Here is a 20,441-nt window from a genome sequence, read left to right as displayed (position 1 = left end):
ACATTAACGTTTCACACACAGGGAAAGACAGAAGCTTTAGCAGAAGCACCATATTTTCCATTCAAGACCAGTGCATAGGTTACAGCAAGTTGATTGGTGACGGATTGATACACTTCAAGGAAGGTTATTTTATCACTCCATAAGAAGGGACAATGATCCCAGGAGGTCTTATCTTTGGGGCTGCTTAGTCTTCCTAATTATTTACAGGAAAATTCTTTTCCTGTAAATAAGAGCAAGACTCACCCAGGTTGGGGTGCTGTGGGGCGATCTCGGCTCACTGCAACCTCTACCTCTCAGATTCAAGCAGTTCTCCTGCCTCAGCCTCCCAAGTAGCTGGGATTACAGGTGCATGCTACCATTGTTTGTTTGTTTGAGACAGTCTCGCTCTGTTGCCTAGGCTGGAGTGCAGTGACACGATCTCAACTGCTTACTGCAACCTCCGCCTCCCGGGTTCAAGCGATTCTCCTGGCTTAGTCTCTCAAGTAGCTGGGAGCCTAGCTAACTTTTGTGTTTTTAGTAGAGATGGGGTTTCACCATGTTGGGCAGGGTGGTGTCAAACTCCTGACCTTGTGATCCATCTGCTTCAGCCTTCCAAAGTGCTGGGATTACAGGTGTGAGCCACCATGCCCGGCCTTTTGTTTTGTATTTTTAGTAGAGAGGGGGTTTCACCATGTTGGCCAGGCTGGTAAACTCCTGACCTCACGTGATCTGGAGTACAATGGCGCCACCTCAGCTCACTGCAATGTCCGCCTCTGGGGTTCAAGCGATTGTCCAGCCTCAGCCTCCTGAGTAACTGGGATTACAGGCGTCCACCACCATACCCAGCTAATTTTTGTATTTTTAGTAAAGACGTGGTTTCACCATGTTAACCAGCCTGTTCTTGAACTCCTGAATACTGTTTCTGCTGTTAGGTGTCAGTCCTCTTCATTGCGGCACAAACAAGATTTTTTTTTTTTTTTTTTTCTGTAAAACTGATATGGGGTGGGCGCAGTGGCACACTCCTGTAATCCCCGCACTTTGGGAGGCTGAGGCAGGCAGATCACGAGGTCAGGAGTTCAAGACCAGCCTGGCCAATGTGGTGAAACCCCGTCTCTCCTAAAAATACTGCAGACATGTCCCACCACTCCCAGCTAATTTTTGCATTTTTTGTAGAGAAGGATGTTTCACCATGTTGCCCACGCTGGTCTTGAATACCTGGGCTCACGTGACCCACCTGTCTTGGCCTCTGAAAGTGCTGAGATTACAGGACTGGGCCACTGCATCTGGTCTCATTGTAAATTTGATGTTTCTTCTTGTTTCAATTTTAGCAGAATTTATATTGCTTGACAGAGTCTGTTTTCAAACTCACGTCTTATCCTTCTGAGTGCCTTAAACTAGAGCCTATTCTGACATAACAGATTTGTACCAGTTTATTTTGTTGCAAAAACTGTGAAATTTATGTAAAATTTTCTCATAAGACACATACTACATATTTTTCCATGAACTTCTTGAAGACTTCTTGTACTAGAAAACTGTATTCAAGAGGCTATAAAAAGGATTGTAGATATTCAAGTGCCACTTATTTCTGGGATGCAAGGATGGTTCAACATATTCAAGCAAATCAATGTGAAATACGACTTGAACAGAACGAAAGATGAAAACCACATCATCTCAATAGATGGAAAAAAAGCATTTCAGAAAATTCAAAATCTAATAATCACAGAAATCCTAAACAAAATAGGTAGAGAAGGAAATTTACCTCAACAATAGAAAGACCATCCATGAAATGACCAACGAGTAAATAACCAAGCTGGGAAAATGGAATGCTTTCCTGTTGGATCTCACATGATGCAAGAATGCACTCACCCCTTCTATTCAATAGATACTGGTTGTCCTAGCCAGAGCAATTAAGTAGTAAAAGAAATAAAACTCATCCAAATCAGAAATAAGTAAAATTATATTTGTTTGTAGATGACACGATCTTCTGTGTAGAAAATCACAAAGAGTCAATCAAAATACTACTGGAGCTAACAAACACATTCAATGTATCCACACAATACAATATCAGCACCAAAAATTAGATGAATTTCCATACATTAACGATGAACAATTTTAAAAGAAAATTTAAAACACTTCCATTTGCTAGAGAACTTAAAGAAATAGGAATAACTGTAAAAAGGTGAGAAATCTGTACCTTGCAATCTAAAAACATACATCAAAATGATTAAAAACATATATATATAAAACCCATATTGCTGGTTTGGAAAAAGTAAGATTGTTAAATAATTATATAACCCAATGTGATTTAGATTCAACACAATACCCAGAAAAATCCCTATCAGTTTTCATTAAAGAAGCAAAAAACAGGCTGGGAAAATGGCTCCTGTCTGTTGGTCAGGCTGATCTCAAACTCCTGGCCTCAAGTGATGTACCCACCTTGGCCTACCAACCTGCTGGGATTACAGGCGTGAGCCACCACGCCCGGCCCAATCCTCTTAACATAAACACTTTAATGTCAATTAATGCTTGATGGTTTGCTATACTCATTGCACTTGGAACAATCACCTCAAAAATGAATTTTCTGATATTCTACAAGGAGTGAAATCAGACTGAAGACCTTGCCACACTCATGACATCTGTAAGATTTCTGTCCAGTATGCATTCTCTGATGTCTAATGAGGTGTGAACATGAAGTAAAGGCTCTGCCACAATCATCACACTTGTGAGGTTTCTCTCCTGTACGAATTCTCCTGTTTTGCATAGGATGAAGCTTGACTGAAGACCTTGGCACAATCACATTTGTAAGGTTTCTCTCCAACATGAGTTTGCCAATGAACTGCAAAGTATGAATGATGTCTGAAAAATTTCCCGCAATTATTACACATGTAAGATCTCCATTATGGATTCTCCAGTGATTTGCAATGGTTGTAGCATTACTGAAGACTCTGTGACAATCATTACATTAGTAAAGTTTCTCTATACCATGGATTGCCTGATGAGGAATAATGTTGACTGCCCACTAAAGGCTTTGCTACACTCATTACACTTGTTTCTCTCCAGTGTGAATTCTAGTATGTTGTGCCAGTGTGAGTCATGCCTGAAAGCCTTGTCACAAACTCTTACATTTGTATGGTTTCTCTCCAGTATGAATTCTCCTGTCTTTTGAGGCTTGATTTGCGACTGTAAACTTTGTCACATGCTTCACATTTCTAAGGTATCTTTCCAGTATGAATTCTATGATGACGTGCAAGCTTTGCTTTTCGATTAAAAACCTTGCCACACTCATTACACTTGTAAGGTTTCTCTCCAGTATGAATTCTATGATGACGTGCAAGGTGTGCTTGTTGATTAAAAACCTTGCCACATTTATTACACTTGTAAGGTTTCTCTCCAGTATGAAGCCTATGATGACGTGCAAGGTTTGCTTTTCGATTAAAAGCCTTGCCACATTCATTACACTTGTAAGGTTTCTCTCCAGTATGAATTGCCTTATGAATTACAAGGGCTGCATTTTGACAGAAGGTCTTGCCACACTCATTACACTTGTAAGGTTTCTCTCCAGTATGAATTGCCTTATGAATTACAAGGACTGAATTTCGACCAAACGTCTTGCCACACTCATTACACTTGTAATGTTTCTCTCCAGTATGAACTGCCTTATGAATTACAAGAGCTGAATTTCGACTAAACTTCTTGCCACATTCATTACACTTGTAAGGTTTCTCTCCAGTATGAAGTCTATGATGACGTGTAAGGTTTCCTTTTTTATTAAAAACCTTGCCACATTCATTACATTTGTACAATTTCTCTCCAGTATGAATTCTCCTATGACTTTCAAGGTTTGATTTGAATCTGAAAGCTTCATCACATTCTTCACATTTGTAAGGTTTCTCTCTAGTATGAGTTCGCCCATGAACTGCAAGGTATGAATGATGTCTGAAAAATTTGCCACATTTATTACACTTGTAAGATCTCTCTTCATTATGGATTCTCCAATGATTTGCAATGGTTGTAGCCTTACTGAAGACTTGGTGACAATTGTTACATTTGTAAAGTTTCCCTAGACCATGGATTGCTTGATGGTAAATAAGTGCTGACTGCCCACAAAAGGCTTTGCCACACTCTTTACACTTGTAAGGTTTCTCTCCAGTATGAAGTCTACGATGGCATGTAAGGGATAACTCCTGACTGAAGGTCTTGCCACAGTCATTACACTTGTAAGGTTTCTCTCCAGTATGACGTCTACGATGGCATGTAAGGGTTAACTCCTTACTGAAGGTCTTGCCACATTCATTACACTTGTAAGGTTTCTCTCCAGTATGGAGTCTACGATGGCGCGTAAGGGATAACTGCTGACTGAAGGTCTTGCCACACTCATTACACTTGTAAGGTTTCTCTCCAGTATGAAGTCTATGATGGCGTGTAAGGTATGACTTCCGACTAAAGGTCTTGCCACATTCATTACAGTTGTATGGTTTCTCTCCGGTGTGAATTCTCCTATGTCTTTCAAGGTTTGATTTGAAAGTGAAAGTTTCATCACAATCTTCACATTTGTAAGGTTTTTCTCCACTATGAAGTCTACGATGGCATGTAAGGGTTAACTCCTGACTAAAGGTCTTGCCACAATCATTACACTTGTAAGGTTTCTCTCCAGTATGAATTTTCCGATGTCTTTCAAGGTTTGATTTGAAACTGTAAGTTTTGTCACATTCTTCACATTTGTAAGGTTTCTCTCCACTATGAAGTCTACGATGGCATGTAAGGGTTAACTCCTGACTAAAGGTCTTGCCACACTCTTTACATTTGTAAGGTTTCTCTCCAGAATGAAGTCTATGATGGCATGTGAGGGATGACGTCCGACTAAAAGTCTTCTCACATTCATTACACTTGTACGGTTTCTCTCCAGTATGTATTCTCCTATGTCTTTCAAGGTTTGATTTGAAACGGAAAGCTTCATCACATTCTTCACATTTGTAAGGTTTCTCTCCAGTATGAAGTCTACGATGGCATGTAAGGTATGATGTCTGACTGAAAGTCTTGCCACACTCATTACACTTGTAAGGTTTCTCACCAGTGTGACATCTACGATGGCATGCAAGATATTGTTTCCTATTAAAGACTTTGCCACATACATCACATTTATATTGTTTCTCTCCTAAATGGATTATCTGATGTTTCTTTAAGAGTGAGCTATAATTAAAGGCTTTGCTACTCTCATTACATTGGAAAGATTTTTCCCTCATGTGTACTTCCTGTTTCTGTGTGAGTAATGAAGAATTCCGGAAATTATTCCTATAGTTATTAGAGATATGAGTTTGGGGTCTACAAGAAATTCGTTGGGCTGTTGAAACTGAGGAAGCATCATTGATAGACTTCTCAACTTGATTATCAATTTTCTCTTCCGTCTGAAATATGTGCAGTTCAGGCAGATGCGAATGAAAGCTTGATCCAAGCTGATCTTTAATAGGCTTGTTTCCAGCATGCCTTTGATCATATCGGTCTGTACTAACCGTCAACTTTTTTATTTTTGTCATGGGTGCTTCATGGACAGTTCTTTCATCTTCTTGCCACTGAAACTCAAAGTTATGAATATCTTTACTAATTTCCTGGAAGCAAAAATCTCCAATGTGATGTCTTTCCAATGTCCTTGTGTGGATCACTTCTGTATTGCCTTGCACTGTTGACGAGAAATCCTTCATCGTGCATTTGGAAGAGATATCTACAAAATATAAACACCAATAGGTTTCCAATTAAGTACAGACGGTAAATCATACTGAAATGTGTAAATATGACACACACAAAAATACTTATTTTAAACTTCCCAAACAAGATCTTCAAAGTTAGGAACACAAAAGCGTAAGATTCTTTAATAAATAAAGGGTGATTATATGTGCTTCAAATTATTTTTACGGAAGTGTATTTCCAATATCATAACAAAACACTGACAGGGCACAAACATGTGTAAGCCTAAAGTAAGGAGTATTTTTCCACTGTGACCCTAAAGTGTCCAACAGTTTGCAATAAACATATCACTGTCACATCAATGAAAAGTACATATTCTTCATATTTACAGCATATTTACTGTATACAAATAAATGCTAAAGGACCACACAATATACTATATTCATAAATAATCCACAACAAGCTCATGTAAGAATAATCAAAATCAATGGAAATTCTGTATTGTCAAACAATCATAGCACTGAGAAGATAAGAAAAGATTACAAAATTTAGCCAGGCGTGGTGGCCCACAGCTGTAGTCTCAGCTGCTCGGGAGGCTGAGGCACAAGAACCGTTTGAACCCAAGAGGTAGAGGTTGCAGTGAGCCAAGATTGCACCACTGTACTTCAGCCTGGGCGACAAAGTGAGGCTCCATCTCAAAAAAAAAAAAAAAAAAAGTTAATACAATGTTTTTCTGAATAACTGTCATAAAATTACCTATATCCATGCAGAAAAAGCAAGTTGTGACATTAAGAAAAAAAATTTAGTATTTTTAGTATTTTTATATTTTTGAGGTGAAGTCTCGCTCTGTCGCAACAGGCTGGAGTGCAATGGCCCGATCTTGGCTCACGGCAACCTCCGCCTTTTGGGTTCAAGCCATTCTCCTGCCTCAGCCTCCTGAGTACCTGGGATTACAGGCACACACCACCATGCTTGGCTAATTTTTGAATTTTTAGTAGAGATAAAGTTTCAACATGTTGGCCAGGCTGGCCTTGAACTTTTGACCTTAAGTGCTCCACCTGCCTCAGCCTCCCAAAAGTCCTGGGATTGCAGGCGTAAGCCACAGTGCCTGGTGGCACTTTGTGACATTAACTAGTAGACTCATGTCAGTTATATTGCATACCACATACCAAAAAGCCTAATGTACAATCATAAAAATTAGTAAAATATTGTAACCCATAAAACTAGCAAGCAAATAACAGGTACATTTATACAACCTGCAGAATTCTAAACAATTCCCTGTTAAGAAAAAAGCCACAGCTTCTACTTACCACCAGCACACAATATATGAACTGAAATACCTGTTAAGATCACTACCTTCTGATTTATGAGGTCAAAAAAATACACAGCATTATAAGGAATAAGAAGTGACTAACGGCCTGTAATCCCAGCACTTTTAGAGGCGGGTGGATCATGAGGCCAGAGTTTAAGAGTAGCCTGGCCAACATGGTGAAACCCCAACTCTACTAAAAATACAAAAAAATTAGCTGGCCGTGGTGGCGGGCACCTGTAATCCCGTCTACTCAAAAGGCTGAGGCAGGAGAATTGTTTGAACCCGGGAGGCGGAGGTTGTAGTGAGCCGAGATCGAGCCATTGCACTCCAGCCTGGGCGACTTCGTCTCAAAAAAAAAAAAAAAAAAATTGACTAACAGTATCGGAGGGTGCAATTATGATGTCACAACTACATTTATGGAACAGGCAATACAGCAATTCTATATATATGCATTTCCCTTAGTTACCTAGTTCACGATGCATAAAATATAAAACATAGAATGTGTACTGGGAAAATATATAAACTGAGATCAGAGAAAACATTGTATAAAACAAATTGCACAATAAAAAAAAATATATGATGCAGGCTCCCTGGTCTGAATGTTCATATTGACCAAAAGCCATGTTCGGATTTCTTATTCTCCAATAGGATGTTCTTGCAGATGGGGCCTTTGAGAGAATTTGGTCATGGATGTTGACTACTCGTGAATAGGATTCGTGCTTTTATAAAAAGAGACAGTAAAGAGCTCACTGCCTGTTCCTCTTTCCACCGTGTCAGAATACGGCAGGAAGATGGCTGGGCTAAACCATGAAGAAGGCTCTCATGAGGAACCAATTTGGCTGGCATCTTGCTCTTGGATTTCCCACTTTCCAAATTCATGAGAAATAAATTTCTGTGTCTGAAGCCCCCCAGTTTAAGCTATTTCATTTTTTGTTTGTTTTTGAGACTGAGTCACGCCTATCACTCAGCCTGGAGTGTAGTGGCACGATTCTCCTGCCTCAAGAGATTCTCCCGCCTCAGCCCAGAGTCTCACTTTGTCACCCAGACTGGAGTGCAGTGGGACATTTTGGCTCACTACAGCCTCCACCTCCTGGGTTCAAGTGATTGTCCTGCCTCAGCCTCTTGATTACTTGGGATAACAGCTGTGTACCACCATGCCCAACTAATTTTTGTACTTTCAGTAGAGACAGAGTTTCGCTATGTTAGCCAGGCTGGTTTTGAACTCCTGACCTCAGGTGATTTGCCTGCCTCGGCCTCCCAAAGTGCTAGGATTACAGACTTGAGCCCCTGGGGCACAAGAATCGTTTGAGCCCGAGAGGCGTAGCTGGCTGCGGTGAGCCAAGATCGCACCACTGCACTGTAGCCTGGACAACAGAGTGAGACTCCATCATAAAAAACAAAACAAAACAAAAGTAATTAAGAAGGGAGTCAAAGTATGTCTACACAAAAAACCTATTAAACACAAAAAGTAGGAAATGAGAAATGAAGAAGAAAAAAAAACCTACAAGAAATACAGATAATATGTAACAAAAACGCAACGGTAAGGTCTTTTCCATCAGTAATGCTTCTAATGTAAATATTTAACTCTGCACTCAGAAGGTAAAGACTGGCTGAATCAACAGGAATCAATTACGTGTTGTCCACAGAAAACTCATATTAGCTGTAAAGACACACATATGCAAAAATTAAAAAAATAAAAGCCAATAGTTAGGTATGGGGATTGGGGCCTGTAAGCCCAGCTCCTTGGGAGACCATGGAGGATGTCTTGAGCCCAGGAGATCAAGACCAACTTCAACAACATGGGAAGAATCTGTCTCTAAAAAAAAATAAAACTAAAAAAGTAGCCCGGCATGGCGGCATGCACCTGTACCAGCTACTGGGGGAGGCTGAGGTGGGACAATCACTTGAGCCCAGGAATTCAAGATTGCAGCGAGCCCTGATCCCACCATTGCACTCCACCCTGGGGGACAGAGAGAGACACTGTATCTGAAAAAAAAAAAAAAAAAAGAAAATACAAAGATACACAAGGGCACATCCCCACTTCTGGAGGGAAGGTATCCTCACCCAGGGAGACCAGGTTCCTATAATTCTCCAACATCACGTCTCTGTATAGAGTCCTCTGAGCAGGGTCCAGACATTTCCACTCCTCCTGAGAGAATTCTATGGCCACATCCCTGAATGTCAACAGACCCTGAAATGAAAACACATTTTAACCAAATGGTTATGGGAGAAGTTCTTATCTTTACAGAAAATGAGAAGAGGAGAGAGGGGAAAGCGTGGATTTAATTGCAGTGAATGTTCTGACAAATCTGAGTGAGGGATTTTCCACCACGTTTTGTCTTCCCAGTTGTGTTTTATTATACTTTTTTTTTGAGGTGGAGTCTCACTGAGTGCCCAGGCTGGAGTGCAGTGGCGTGTTCTCGGTGCCCTGCAACCTCCACCTCACAGGATCAAGCAATTCTCTTGCCTTAGCCTCCTGAATAGCTGAAATTACAGGTGTGTGCCCCCATGACCAGTTAATTTTTGTATTTTTAGTAGAAACAGGGTTTCACCATATTGGCCTCAAACTCTGGACCTTGTGATCCACCTGCCGCAGCCTCTCAAAGTGCTGGAATTACAGGCGTGATCCACCATGCCCGGCCCAGAAACTTTTATTGACACATCAAGTGACACTCAGTATCTAGATGAGACAGAGTATGAGTGATGTCTTCAGAGATGACAACGTCCACAGTGAAAGATCCGAAACTAAAATCCGGCTGGGCACGGTGGCACATGCCTGTTATCCCAGCTACCCGGGAGGCTGACGCAGCAGAATTGCTTGATCCTGGGAGGCAGAGGTGGCAGTGATCCGAAATCGTGCCACTGCACTCCAGCCTGGACAACAGAAACTCCATCTCAAAAAAAAAAAAAAATTAGCCGGGCATGGTGGCAGGCACCTGTGGTTCCAGCTACCTGGGAGCCTGAGGCAGGAGGATGGCTTAAGCCTGAGGGTGGAAGTTGCAGTGAGCTAAGATCGTGCCACTGTGCTCCAGCCTGGGCAACACAGTGAGACCCAGTCTCAAAATAAAAGAAAATACATGAAAAGTAGATTACTCAGAGTATGAAAATTCATTTTATATATATATATAAATATATATATATAAAACAAAATAATGAAGCCTACACAGACTCACAAAAAACTAGATGTTAATACAAAGGGTTGTCATTTTCCCCAGATTTTCAAACTGTAAAAGTTGTTCAAAATATATACATTTGTGTGTGTGCATATGTATGTATATGTATATGTGTGTGTGTATATTGTGTGTGTGGGTGTTTACATATATGAAGTTTCTAAAAATATCAAAAGTGGCAAGTTTTGTTGACCTGAAGAGGAATCTCATCTTGCTGGAAAATGATACTTTGGCAGTATTATTGCAGTGAGCTGAGATCATGCCAATATACTCTAGCCTGGGCAACAAGAGCAAAACTTAGTCTCGAAAAAATAAATAAATAAAACATAACTATTGGGTACAGGGCTTAATACCAGAGCGATGAAATAATCTGTACAACAGACCCCGATGGCACTAGTTTACCTGTGTAACAAACCTTCACATGTGCCCCAAACCTAAAGTAAAAACATAAATATAAATTTATTTTTTTTAAGACGGAGTCTTGCTCTGACACCCAGGGTGGAGTGCAGTGGTGCAATCTCAGCTCACTGCAACTTCCGCCTCCCAGGCTCAAGTGATTCTCCTGCCTCAGCCTCCTGCGTAGCTGGGGTTACAGATGGCACGCCACCACGCCTGGCTAATTTTTTTTTTTTTTTGAGACAGAGTCTCGCTCTGTTACCCAGGCTGGAGCGCAGTGGCATGATCTCAGCTTACTGCAACCTGCATCTCCCGGGTTTAAGTGCTTCTTCTCCCTTAGCCTCCCAAGTAGTTGGGATTACAGGCACATGCTACTGTGCCTGGCTAATTTTTGTAGTTTTAGGAGAGATAGGGTTTCACCGTCTTGGCCAGGCTGGTCTTGAACTCTTGACCTCGTGATCCACCCACCTCGGCCTCCCAAAGTACTGGGATTACCTGCGTGAGCCACCACGCCTGGCCAATTTCATATTCTTAAAATAATGATGGAATAAAACGTCTTCTATCATTCATGCCTGCGTATAAACTTTCTATGCTAATTAGTAAAATTTTTGGAGTCAGAAACACAGTAACTCACTCAATTACATAAAATGTATAAAATCAGGCAGAAAACATTTCCTCATACTGGGCTCCTTTTCTAGAATTTACCATGTACTTTGTGCACTTCCATTGGCAGTTGGAAGGTGACTTCCACTGGCAGTTGCTCTGATCCTGGTCCACAGAGACCTGACAGTGCATCCAGATGTGGCCCCTGAACAATCCCTGCTGCCCAACAGCACTGACACCACGGGACCCTCACCCCGTCTCCATCCATGTCTGGTGTGAGCCCTTCCCAGGCCCATGCCCAGTGCCGCCTCTTCCCAAGTTCATGTCACTGGGTCACGAGAGATGGAATCTAAGCGAGATGAGAGGGACTGAGGGAAGGCATGGGTGAGGGCGAGCAAACCTGTCAGGCAGGACGCTTCAGACTCAGAGAAGATTCCCAACTCCAAGGCCCAGCGTTTCTGAAAGGAAGGAGACAGAACAATCCACCGAGAATATCATCTCACCTGAGGAGGAGCCATCCCTGACTCCTCTGCTTTCCTCTTCCTCTTCCGGGTTTCTTCCTCATGGACCAAGAGTCTTCAGAAGTCAATCCTGAATGTTAAAAATATGATGTTTATTGCTCAGAATCAACACACCCCATCCCTGTAACACAACAACACATACGAAGGACACCTCACCCTGAGGAAATACGGTCCCCTCTGCTGACCACCGCACCAGGGACGATAAACTCCTACAGGAAAACTCCCGCTCCCCTCCTGAGAAGCCCCCACACACGCTGCAGCAGTGGGGAGCTGGGCTGGGATGAGCTCCCCTTCAGGGAAGAGACCCAGACCTGACCAAATCCCATGCAGAGGCTGGGTGAGGTGACTCATGCCTGTCATCTCAGCACTGTAGGAGGCTAAGGTGGGTAGATCCCTTGAGCTCAGGAGTTTGAGACCGGCCTGGGCAATGTGGTGAAACCCCATCTGTACCACAAATACAAAAACTTAGCGAGGCATGATAGCGCACATCTGTGTGTCTGTGGTCCCAGCTACTTAAGAGGCTGAGGTGGGAGGATCGCTTGAGCTCAGGAGTTTGAGATCAGCCTGGCCAACATGGTGAAGCTCTGTCTTTACTAAAAATAAAAAAATTGGGCCAGGCGCGGTGGCTCGTGCTTCTAATACTAGCACTCTGGAAAGCCAAGGTGGGTTAACTACTTGACGTCAGGAGTTCCAGACCAGCCTGGCCAACATGGTGAAACCCTGTCTCTATTAAAAATATAAAAAGTAACTGGGCTTGGTGGGTGTCTGTCCCAGCTACTCAGGAGGCTGAGTCAGGAGAATCGCTTGAACCCGGGAGGTGGTGGTTGCAGTGAGCCGAGATTATGCCACTGCACTCCAGCCTGGGTGACAGTGTGAGACTCAAAAATAAAATAAAATAAAAATAAAAATACAATAATTAGCTGGGTGTGGTGGCACACACCTGCAATCTCAGCTACTTGGGAGGGTGAGGCATAAGAATCACTTGAACCCCAGAGACAGAGGTCACGGTGAGCCAAGATCATGAGACTGCACTCACAGCCTGGGCGATGGAGCGAGACTATACAGAAAAAAGAAAAAAAAGCATTTCTGATATGATTGATGCAGAAATAATAAAACCTGAGTAAAGTGATACTGATGGGCAGAGGGAACTTCAGATGGGGGTGGGAAGGCGTGGGAGACAGCTCTGAGCCTAGACCTGAACGAGGAGAAAAGGGACAGTGCTGTGATCATTTAGGGACATAGGGTAAGAGCAGGGACAGCGACCTGAGACAGGAAGGGTTTTGATGTTTGGGAAAAGAGAAAAGCAAATGTGACCGGGGCAGAGGGAGTCGGGAGATGAGGGCAAGCTCCCAGGAGGAGGCTGGACACTGGCAGGGGCCCTGGACACAGGGCTGTGGAGCCACAGTGAGGAGCTGGGCTTTTGTCCTGGGGAACACGGGAAGCTGGTGGAGGGTTCCCTGCCACGGACTGACATGACTGCTTTAGATTTCACTGTGATATCCTCATACAGAGAAAGGCCCCGAAGATGGTCTCTGTGTCTGAGTCTACACCAGTTTCTTCCATTCTTCTGCTTTTTTTTTTTTTTTCATTTTTGGGGTACTGCATCCCATTTAAAATTCTAATTACAACTGGACACTCCCCTCTCCCAGAAGAAAAGCCACACCCAGATACACACTCTATTTTGCCAATCATTTCAGGGGCCAGGGTCACTCAGGTTGAGCTTTTCTGGTCTAGCCCCTCATTTCCAAGTTGCAGGGAGGCTCACTGGGCTCAGAGCGGGAACATTTTCACCATGTTACCCTGAGAAGGTCTGAGATGAGTGAAAACGTGTGTCTGAATTCTTACATGGGGGCCTGGAAGGGCTAATGGGAGGGTTGGTCTTTATCACCCTATCCTTGAAACTTAGAGAAGCATCTTTCACACACCTGGGCTAAAGAAACTTCTTTTGTAAGGTCCTGATGCCATTGATTCCCGACATTTAATTCTTCCTTACAAGAAAATCACACTTACAGTTATAAAATGCAGAAGTGTGAACACACAGCTATTGACCTTGAAAACGGTGAAAAGAAGGTCAGCTGTAGAAGTAAGACATAAGCAAATTTTTTCAAACAAGAATACATGGGTGGCCAGGCACAATGGATCACACCCACAATCCCAGCACTTTGGGAGGTCAAGGTGGGTGGATCACCTGAGGTCTGGAGTTTGAAACCAGCCTCCCCAACATGGTGAAACCCATCTCTACTAAAAATACAAAAAATTAGCCAGCCGTGGAGGCAGGCACCTGTAATCCCATCGACCTGGGAGGCTAAGGCAGGATAATAGCTTGAACCCGGGAGGCAGAGGTTGCAGTGAGCTGAGATTGCACCATTGCACTCCAGTCTGGGCGACAAGAGCGAAACTCCATCTCAGAAAAAAAAAAAAAAAAAAAAAAAGAATACACGGGAGCTTTCGGAACAGAGTTTCATGCCAATCCAGCCCATCTTTCAACATCAGTCCAGAATGGACCAGAGGTGCCTTGAGGGAAACATACACTTAATAGCTCACAGCTCAAGATTTTAACAAATAATAGAAGGAAAGAAAACTGAAAAACAGACTAACTGGTTGAACTACACTTTGATGTTAAGATAAAAGGTCACTGACATCATTACCAGGTACACACGGAAACAATCAAACTTCTGTATTAGGTTCCAAAGGTTTTCAACAAATAATAAAGACTAGAAAGCATGCAGACCTCGATCTGAACTGGACGCAACTGATTTCAAAAAGAAACTATTTTGAAATTGTTTTTAAAAAAACTCTAACAAATTCTGGGGTCAAGGGGAAAATAACCGGAAAACATACACGTACAGAAAAAAATGATGTCAGCTGATTATCGGATGTAACAAAGGCATCTTTCAGAACTGCTTATGTATTAACAAAGAAATTCTGAAAACTAAGATTTATCTCCGCTAGGCGTGGTTGCTCATGCCTGTAATCCCAGCATTTTGGGAAGCCGAGGTGGGCGGATCACCTGAGGTCAGGAGTTCAAGGCCAGCCTGACAATGGCCAACATGGTGAAACCCCATGTCTACTAAAAGTACAAAAATTAGCTGGGCATGTTGGTGCACGCCTGTAGTCCCGCCTACTCGGGAGGTTGAGGCAAAAGAATCGCTTGAACCCAGGAGGCGGAGGTTGCAGTGAGCTGAGATCATGCCACTGCACTCCAGCCTGGGTGACTGAGTGAGATTCTGCCAAAAAAAAACAAAAAACAAAAACAAAAACAAAACTAAGATTTATCTCAAACTCAAATTGGAAAAAAAAAAAAAAGAAAGAAATGAAGAGGAAACAGAAAGAAAATAAAGTAAACGTATTACACATGAGAACACAAGTACTTTTGATGTCTCTTTTTGTTTTTTATTTTATTTTTTGTTTGTTTTTGTGAGATGGACACTCACTCTGCCACCCAGGCTGCAGTGCAGGGGCACAATTTTGGCTCACTGCAACCTCTGCCTCCCAGGTTCATGTGATTCTCGTGCCTCGGCCTCCTGAGTAGCTGTGACTACAGGTGCACACCACCATACCTGGCTAACTTTCATATTTTTAGTAGAGACCGGGTTTCACCACGTTGGCCAGGCTGGTCTTGAACTCCTGACGTTAGGTGACTCACTCACCTCAGTCTCCCAAAGTGCTGGGATTACTGGTGTGAGCCACCACGCTTTGATGTCCCTTTTAAAAAGTACTATGTAGGCCAGGTGCGGTGGCTCATCCCTGTAATCCTAGTACTTTGAGGGGCCTACGCAGAAAGATCCTTTGAGCCCAGGATTTTGAGACTGGCCTGGGAAACATAGTGAAACCCCATTTCCACAAAAAACAAAACAAAAAGAAAAAGTAGCTGGGATTGGTGGCTCACGGCTGTGGTCCCAGCTACTCGGGAGGCCAAGGTAGGAGGATTGCTGGAGCCCAGCAGGTCGAGGCTGCAGTTAGAGGAGATCACGCCACTGCACTCCATCCTTGGCAATACAGCCAGGCCCTGTCCCAAAATATTAATTAATTGATTGATGTTCCAGTAGGCAGAGGCTGAGCCTCTACTACTGAGTCTAATGTTACCACTGCATACCCAGCATGCACAATTCCTGTGAGTTAAACAGCAGTGGGAGTGGACAAATTGTGCCTTAGATCCACCACAGCCAGCCGAAACCGGCAGCTCAGGACAAGTGGACCGGCCAGCAAGACCCAGATGATCCAACTCGGCTGGTCCTGTGACGAGACCAAGCTGCTGCTGAGGATGACAGCCCTGCTCTGGTCACTTTCTGAGGCTGACCAGTCTACACATGGCTGAAGCTTGAAGAAACAGCAAGTGGCCGGGCGCGGTGGCTCAAGCCTGTAATCCCAGCACTTTGGGAGGCCGAGGCGGGCGGATCACAAGGTCAGGAGATGGAGACCACAGTGAAACCCCGTCTCTACTAAAAAAAAAATACAAAAATTAGCCGGGCGCGGTGGCGGGCGCCTGTAGTCCCAGCTACTCAGGAGGCTGAGGCAGGAGAATGGCGGGAACCCGGGAGGCGGAGCTTGCAGTGAGCCGAGATCGCGCCACTGCACTCCAGCCTGGGCAACAGCGTGAGACTCCGTCTCAAAAAAAAAAAAAAAAAAGAAACAGCAAGCCCTGCTCTAGTCACATACCGGAAGCCGACTAGACTATGCACAGCCGAAGCTTGAGGACACGTCAAGCAAGTAAATGTAGTTAGTAATCTTAAGACTAGTAGTTTTCCTTGTAATACTAACTGTTTCTCTACTGTTCTGTCGTTCTGACCAACCTCCTCCCCCAGGCAAGGCCCTCTTCTGACCTTGCTGGATATGAATATGCTGTCCATTGTTTTGCTGTTGTTACCCACCTTAACCATGTTAGAAGAAGCCCCTATAGAAACGTGTCCCCACTGTACACATACTACCTGGTCAGGGAAGAGGATAACTAAGACTCTATTGAACCATACTTGTTATGAGTGTATAAGGACTTGCTGAAGAACTTGTACTTATAATCAGACCACCTACTCCATTTGTGACCCTGGAAATAACCAACCTTATGTATGTTATAACCCGAAGTTTTCACCTGGTGAAGAGTTTAAAATTCGTGCAAGGTCAAAAGAAAGTCCCCTCTTAAACAAAACCAAGGTCCCTCCCTTTTATCGATGGCCTATTTCTCTGTATTTTGATGCTCGTCCAGCAGCAGACCTAGACTCATCCGTCTGTGGTAACCTACCTGTACAGAGATACTATAGAAATGACTACAAATACCTATGCATGCCACCTTGTCCCCCTGGGACCCAGAAAAAGATGGTGAGTATTGCATATCGTGGCACCCCAGCACACAACAAAGGCCAATCATGCTTACCGAAATGCCGGCAAAACCAGATTGTGAAACAAAAACCTGTCATCCTGTAAATTTCACCATTCTAAAGCCAGACCTACCCATGCGGACTGTGGGTTACCCCATACATGTCTCCACACACCTACCCAGCAACCTACCTATACGTTATCAGAAAGGAACCCGGACCAGCAACAATTCCGAGTCTTTAAATCATTCCATAAGCGCGTAGACCAGAAGTTACCAGAGCCTCCTCCTTTAGCTAAAAACCTGTTCACTCGGGTAGCTGAAAACATTGCTAGCAGCTTAAGCGTTTCCTCATCATACGAGACCAATGGCCTTAAGAAGCAAAAGAGTTAATGTCACAAGATAATTTAACCCTAACTGACTCTTCCCCCAAACCGATGCCCACAAGTTCAAGCGTCTAGCTCTTAAAAACTTCCATTATCAGGAGATACTGTGCTGTTCACTAAGGAAAAGCTTTTACAGACTCACTAGAAGAATTAACTTGTTTAAGACAGCAATATTATAATAAAACACTAAAGAAAACTTTGTGGCAAGGCAAAGATGACTCCAGATCACCTCATCCAAATCCATTCTTCCATTTCTCTAAACCACATCTAGTATCAGCTTGAAGCTCCAAATACCTGGCAAGCACCCTCCGATCTCTATCAGATTTGTGGGCCACGGGCCTACCGACAGTCGCCAGGAAAGTGGACAAGGGTTTGTGTACTTGAAACAATTAGACCATCTTTCTTCTTACTCCCACTGCAACAGGGAGAGCCTTGAAGGTATCCTGTCTACAATAACATTAAAGAAAAAAACAAAAGGGATATAGACATAAGACATAAAAATAGAAGATTAGAAAGACACAGATTGGCCCCCGAAAGACTAATTCAGTACTCTAGGCCGGCTACCTGGGCACAAGGTAAGTCATAAAGCTACTGCACCCCAATTTACACACTTAACCACATCCTAAAGTTGCAAGCAGTACGTAAAATCATCACTAATGAAACAGCAAATGCATTCAACTTACTGGCCCAGCAAGCCACGAAAATGAGAAATGCCATCTACCAAAATAGATTAACTTTAGACTACCTCCTAGCCCAGGAAGGAAGAGTACGTAGAAAATTTAATCTAACCAATTGCTGCCTAGAAATCCATGACAATAGGAAGGCTATTACAGAAATAACTGCCAGAATGAAAAAATTAGCCCAAGTTCCAGTCCACACTTAGAAAAAGTAGGCTCCTGAGTCCCTCTTTAGAGGCTGGTTTTCCTCCTTCAGTAGGTTCAAAACCTTAATAGGAGTAGTTCCAGCCATACTAAGAATTTGTTTAATACTCCCTTGCCTCTGACCTCTTCTTGTTAAGAACATTCAATCAACTACAGAAGCAATTGCAACCAGGCAGACTACAACTCAGCTAATAGCTCTATGTGAATATCAGCCTGTGCCTAAAGAAGAAAACCTGCTCTTTCATGAAGAATCCAGTAACAGTGATGCTTTCTATTAAAATCTTGTTTATAACAAGCATCTAAGGGAGGAAACTGAGGCAGAAATTAAAAAAATAAATATGCATTCTTTCACTCCAAGAAAAGTAATGGGCAAGGCAAGGGTTAAAAAGAAAAGAAGAACCAGTTCTCCTCTGCCTAGCAAGCTCACTTCAAGGACAGTTATAAGATAACGCTGTTTGCGAAGTCGAAGCCAAAGGAACGGGCTCCAGACAGCTCCCCCCACCCTCCCACCCTTTCCAGAACAAGAGTGAAGAAAAAAAAAAAAAAAAAGGACAAATGTGTGTATTTAGCTGTTTTTGTTTTCCTTTCAATGCAGCTACAAGGCCACCAGCTATGGAAGGAAACAAGTTACGCTATGCTATAGATTACGTGACCTATCATTATATGATTAACTGCTTTTATTCTGCTTCTGAAAGCAAAAAACCCCACTCTGTCTTAGTTGAAATGCTCAGCTTTTTAGATGTAAATCCACTGAGCCGGTGCAACACCATCTCTCTACGCCTCCTCTGCTCTCCCCATTAAATTCTCTCTTCCCTGTTACACCTCCTTGTCCCCCCACCCTCTGGCAGCCTAGATCTTCAGGTGTCCTCCCTGCTGTGGTTCTCCTTCTGTTCTCTTTGCCACTAGCACCACTGTGCTCTGTCTGCTCCGGCTCCAAATCCCTCCTCCTCTCCCTCACCCTGATGAGCCTCCCTCTTTGCTGCCCCTCTCCCTACATTGCTGTCCTTCATCTCTCTGTACATCTAGATTTTCTCTGCATTTCTCCAGTTGCTTTTCTCCTCCTGCTTTCTTATCGTTTTCTTTTCACTTTTGCTGCCTCTCGGCAAATCCCTCAGCATCCTCTACTTTGCCATCTGTTGTGGGTCTTTCTCATTCTTCTTTTCTCTCTCTCTGGTTTTCTACTGCTCTCTGTCTCCTGATCCCTTTGGCCCACACAATCACAGGAGGGTTTGCAGTAAGACGCCTGCATCCCGGCGGAGCACGTTTTCCAGGGGCTGGAGCTGGGCAGGCAAGAACACCCCGTGTCACAGGACAGACCCCGGGCACCTCCCCAACGAGGGCTCGGGGAAGCGGTGACTGTGCAGGGGACACCTGGGGAACTGCAGGGCCCGGCACAAGGAGGGAGGTGAAGGGGCGTGGGCGCGTTAAGACAAGGGTGGGGTCTGCAGGATCCCAGGACAAGGCAGAGGACGCGGCCTTCCCGGGACTGGGGCAGCGGCGCTGCGCTCCAGGGGCCTACGAGGGCGAGAATCCACCTATCGGGTGAAGACTTTAAAAAGCGCGGGGCTGGAGGAGTCAGAAAAAGGTTTAGAGCAGGAAAACTACGCGATAGAAAGTGTATACATTGCCCTACAGCAGAAAGACGCGGGACGGGACCAGCCTCAGGGCGACCTAAAACCCAAAAGGAAGCGACCCCCGGCCTCTCACGGGGATGTCTCAATTTGCTCTGGGTGAAGGACGACGGCTGCGAATATCCAGGTTTTGGGGGATCCCAAGTCCCAGTTTCAGAAGCGCTGGGCATCTGGGAAGCGCAGAGTTAATACAAGACAGGGCGAAACTCACGCGCCGTGGTGGGACCGTCACTCCACGAGATCCGTTTCCTGGTCTACGCGAATCTGCGCGCGCAGGACAGAAGCCAGGCCTGGGCGGGACCCGCGAGGAGGTGGGCGGGGCCTGGGCGAGGTAGGGGCGGGGCGCGAGGCGGAGAGACCTTGCGCTTTAGAACCCGCAGCGGGCGGGGCCGGGGCAGGACCTGTGCGCCTCTCAGCCTTGTTCCCAGCACCTGTTTTCAGGTTTTGGCGGCGAGACCAGCCAGGAAGGCTGAGGCATGATTCAAAAGCCCTGAAATTGTCTGGAACGGGGATGCAAACTAGAATGTAAAACGCAAGGCCCGGCCTGGGCGGAACGTACGATTTCATGCTGA

At 44.1% G+C, this 20,441-nt stretch overlaps 1 protein-coding gene and 1 long non-coding RNA gene across 6 annotated transcripts; one reads left to right on the top strand and one right to left on the bottom strand.

Annotated features, from left to right (window-relative positions):
• Window positions 1-2,811: 2,811 nt before the first annotated feature.
• LOC720438 (uncharacterized) lies at window positions 2,812-20,125 on the bottom strand. 5 transcript variants are annotated; one of them, XM_077981227.1, is made up of 5 exons: window positions 11,646-11,686; window positions 9,038-9,164; window positions 4,246-5,698; window positions 3,648-3,652; window positions 2,812-3,484 (listed from the first exon to the last, which is right to left on the bottom strand). In XM_077981227.1, exons 1-5 carry the CDS (start codon window positions 11,658-11,660, stop codon window positions 3,189-3,191), a joined length of 1,896 nt encoding a protein of 631 aa, XP_077837353.1. In that variant the 5' UTR covers window positions 11,661-11,686; the 3' UTR covers window positions 2,812-3,188. The 5 variants fall into 5 exon arrangements, with proteins under 5 accessions (XP_077837353.1, XP_077837352.1, XP_077837351.1 ...); XM_077981225.1 differs by lacking the exon at window positions 3,648-3,652 and adding an exon at window positions 19,899-20,125 and having other exon boundaries at window positions 2,816-3,631; window positions 4,220-5,698; window positions 11,646-11,733; XM_077981226.1 differs by having other exon boundaries at window positions 2,814-3,739; window positions 4,226-5,698; window positions 11,646-11,684.
• Window positions 15,024-18,728, top strand: LOC144337310 (uncharacterized). Its single transcript, XR_013410282.1, has 2 exons — window positions 15,024-15,999; window positions 16,300-18,728. It is a non-coding gene; the product is annotated as an uncharacterized LOC144337310 (long non-coding RNA).
• Window positions 20,126-20,441: the final 316 nt, after the last annotated feature.

Source organism: Macaca mulatta, chromosome 19, assembly GCF_049350105.2.
Source record: "Macaca mulatta isolate MMU2019108-1 chromosome 19, T2T-MMU8v2.0, whole genome shotgun sequence".
Taxonomy (NCBI): Eukaryota; Metazoa; Chordata; class Mammalia; order Primates; family Cercopithecidae; genus Macaca; species Macaca mulatta.
Note: the sequence above shows the minus strand (reverse complement) of the source record. Positions and strands in the feature narration are given on the sequence as shown.

What these genes read in the sequence shown, in the direction of transcription:
- LOC720438 (XM_077981224.1), bottom strand. An exon ending in TAGGAACCTGGTCTCCCTGG is followed by an intron (nt 5,699 to 9,037) that starts GTGAGGATACCT and finishes TATATTTTGTAG; the next exon opens with ATATCTCTTCCAAATGCACG.